At 43.9% G+C, this 2,854-nt stretch overlaps 1 protein-coding gene across 1 annotated transcript; it reads left to right on the top strand.

The window, feature by feature from the left end:
* The first annotated feature begins 6 nt into the window (after nt 1-6).
* On the top strand, nt 7-2,309 carry LOC106944109 (ral GTPase-activating protein subunit alpha-1-like). Its single transcript, XM_015027354.1, has 7 exons — nt 7-200; nt 307-477; nt 615-808; nt 894-992; nt 1,092-1,247; nt 1,878-2,006; nt 2,142-2,309. The coding sequence occupies exons 2-7, from the start codon at nt 327-329 to the stop codon at nt 2,292-2,294; spliced, it is 882 nt and encodes a 293-aa protein (XP_014882840.1). The 5' UTR covers nt 7-200; nt 307-326; the 3' UTR covers nt 2,295-2,309.
* The last annotated feature ends 545 nt before the right edge of the window (nt 2,310-2,854 follow it).

Below are 2,854 nucleotides of genomic sequence, written 5' to 3'. Positions count from 1 at the left end.
TTTTTTTTTTTGAGATTTTGCATTCAGTTCAGATGCATGTGGAGGAGGAGCGGGGTCCACAGGAGGCGGCCGAGGCAGCTCACTGGACCAGGACAGTCTAGGAGGCGGCTTAGCCTGTGACGAGCAGGAAGTGGCCAGTTTGACGACAGTCCACATTGACTCAGAGACCAGCAGCCTGAGCCACACGGTTACCGTTACCGGTACGTTTCGATGAAGTTGTCCAGTAATAAAGCACCAGGAACAATTATTATCAGGAGATGTTTGGTTCTCCGTTCAATTCTACATGTCTTTCTGACTCTTGGTTAGGCTCCGAGAGTGCCTCGCCCATGCATTCCCTCGGGGGCTCCCGTTCCCAGACCCCCTCCCCAGCCACGCTGACAGCTGAGCACGCTGATCACACACACAGTCACTCACACGCACACTTGCAGCTGGACCAGAAACTCCACAGCTCTGTACTCCAGACCCCAGATGATCTAGGTAAAATTGACGGTGGAAGGGAAGGGAGAGGGGGGTAAATAGTTTTAAGAATGCAAACATTACAAAAATCCTATAAGTGTTCTCGCTTTATTCTCCTCCAACCAAACAAGAGTCTCTGATTGACGTATTGATTCCAGAAACAAGCGAGTTCCCCAGCGAGGACTGCAGTGTGATGGCAGGCGGCTCTCTAACTGGATGGCACGCAGATGTTGCCACGGTTATGTGGAGGAGGATGCTGGGTATCCTGGGAGATGTTAACACCATCAAGGACCCAGAAATCCATGCTCAGGTTTTTGACTACTTGTGTGAGCTGTGGCAGAACTTGGCCAAGGTTAGTACAGATAAATCTGTCTGCTGTGGAAATAATTTTAAAATTTTCATCAGGGATTGGAGTTTAGTGGCATTTCTGTTTTCAGATCAGGGATAATTTGGGGATTTCTCTGGACAACCAGTCGTCCCCACCACCTCCTGTTCTGATTCCTCCTCTAAGAATCCTCACCCCCTGGCTCTTTAAGGTAAGTGTGATCAAGAAATATATGGAAATATATTTGCTTCATATTACAGGGAAGAAAAATAAACAGTTTTTTTTGTGTGTCTCTGCATATTTCCTTTAGGCCACCATGCTGACTGAGCGTTACAAGCAGGGAAAGCTTCATGCCTACAAACTAATCTGTAGAATAATGAAAAGACGTCAAGACGTTTCCCCAAACACCGACTTTCTCATGCACTTCTACAACATCATGCACCAAGGGCTGCTGCACCAGGACCAGGTCTGTGTTACAAGGGGATTCAATTGTAAACAATATGAGTAACAATGGGGAAAATTCAACTCAGCTCGGGAGACTTCATTGAATATTTGATGACACTTTAATGGCAGATAAAATGTTCAACATACCATTAATAAATCAAATATTTCTGCCACTGTCTGCTTACGGTGGGGATATTCTGCCACTAGAATATGTCTTGGTCTTATCTTTTAACAGTTGACAAGGTTGGAGCAAACAACCTTATGCACTTTTCTCTTAGGCTCAGTTCAGAGCTTTTCTGTAGGATTTGTCATGGATAAAGATTAATGTTCAACCACTTTAGCTTATTATCCTACTCAACTTCCAGGGACAGACCATTTCCAGATTTTTTGGCTAAAGCCATCAGACCTTTTTTTAATGGCTGTACAGTAGCAGAGTATCTGGTTCTCTAAACTGCTTCAGAGCAATCTTTAGAAAGCCTGGGGAGGTGTTGATACATGACTACTGGAAGAATTACCATCAAGTCTGGCTACTTAGACACAAAATATAAGAAAATAGAGGGATTAGTCAAAATGTTTCCAAAGCAGTTTGTCCCTAAATTATAATTCTGCTTCATACTGAGAAGAAGTGTTTTTGACAAACTGTCTTCTTCAGGATATTGTGAACACCATCATCAAGCACTGCAGTCCCAGGTTCTTCAGCATCGGACTTCCCGGAGCCACCATGTTGATCCTGGACTTTATCATCGCAGCTTCCAGAGTCACTGCATGTTCATCGCTCAATGTGAGGCACAAGGATGCACAGAGTCCTAAAGAGGAATACACTGACTTAAAAGTTTTCAAAAAATGGCAAGCTGTGAATAGACAATGATTGAGGAATTTATTTAATTCCCTTTTTTTTTTTTTTTTCCCCTCCAAGGCTCCAAGAGTCGAGGCCCAGATTCTTCTTGGGTCTCTGGTGTGTTTCCCCAACTTTTATGAGGAACTTGCTGCTCTCCATCCGACCACTGCCGACGTTGTACGGACTAAATTCCCCGAGGTCAAGGTACGTGGAGGTACCTTCACCTGCTGATTTGTGTGGTTGGAGCAGGTCGCCATGGCAGCCACAGGGGTGGGATGAAATATGCTTTTTAAACATGCTCAAAAACTTTCATCTATTTTCCTGTGCCATCCAGGTCAGTCTTGATGCTTTAACTCAGGTTTGCTTGTCCATAGGGGATCTCAGCACAGAATATTAGGTTAATGTCTCATCAGCTATTCCTGAAACGGCTCAGAGCTGTGGGAGTAATGTTGTTTGTGTTGTTGTTGCTGTGTAAACAGTTAATGCCATGCGTGGCAGCACCTCAGGCCCTCTCTTTGGTTTCTTACGAGCCAGAACCCGGTTTTGAATCACTAAGCGATCATTAACACCGACTGAAAAGACCAGCAAGTGTGCGAATTTGCCTTAACTTGTTGTGTTAACTTGATTGTGTGCTATAGCTTGCATACCACTTAAAGTGACTCTTCATTACAAGCACCAGTTGTAGAAGTTTTCTGCTGCTGTTGCTGACAAAGTCTTTAAATCTTTGTTGTGTTTTTTTTTTTTTTTTTTTTTTAAGGAACACTTTATTAAAACAACCCTTACCCCTCCCA

Source organism: Poecilia latipinna, unplaced genomic scaffold (genome assembly GCF_001443285.1).
Source record: "Poecilia latipinna isolate Pla-1442-1.1 unplaced genomic scaffold, P_latipinna-1.0 Scaffold6927, whole genome shotgun sequence".
Taxonomy (NCBI): Eukaryota; Metazoa; Chordata; class Actinopteri; order Cyprinodontiformes; family Poeciliidae; genus Poecilia; species Poecilia latipinna.
The sequence above is the reverse complement of the archived record's forward strand: the minus strand, read 5'-3'. Positions and strand labels throughout refer to the sequence as shown.

Excerpts from the sequence above, each read along its gene's own strand:
- LOC106944109 (XM_015027354.1), top strand. The coding sequence starts at position 327 with ATGCATTCCCTCGGGGGCTCCCGTTCCCAGACCCCCTCCCCAGCCACG. Across the intron at positions 993-1,091 it reads TCACCCCCTGGCTCTTTAAG|GCCACCATGCTGACTGAGCG; the intron begins GTAAGTGTGATC and ends TATTTCCTTTAG. Across the intron at positions 2,007-2,141 it reads CTGCATGTTCATCGCTCAAT|GCTCCAAGAGTCGAGGCCCA; the intron begins GTGAGGCACAAG and ends TTCCCCTCCAAG.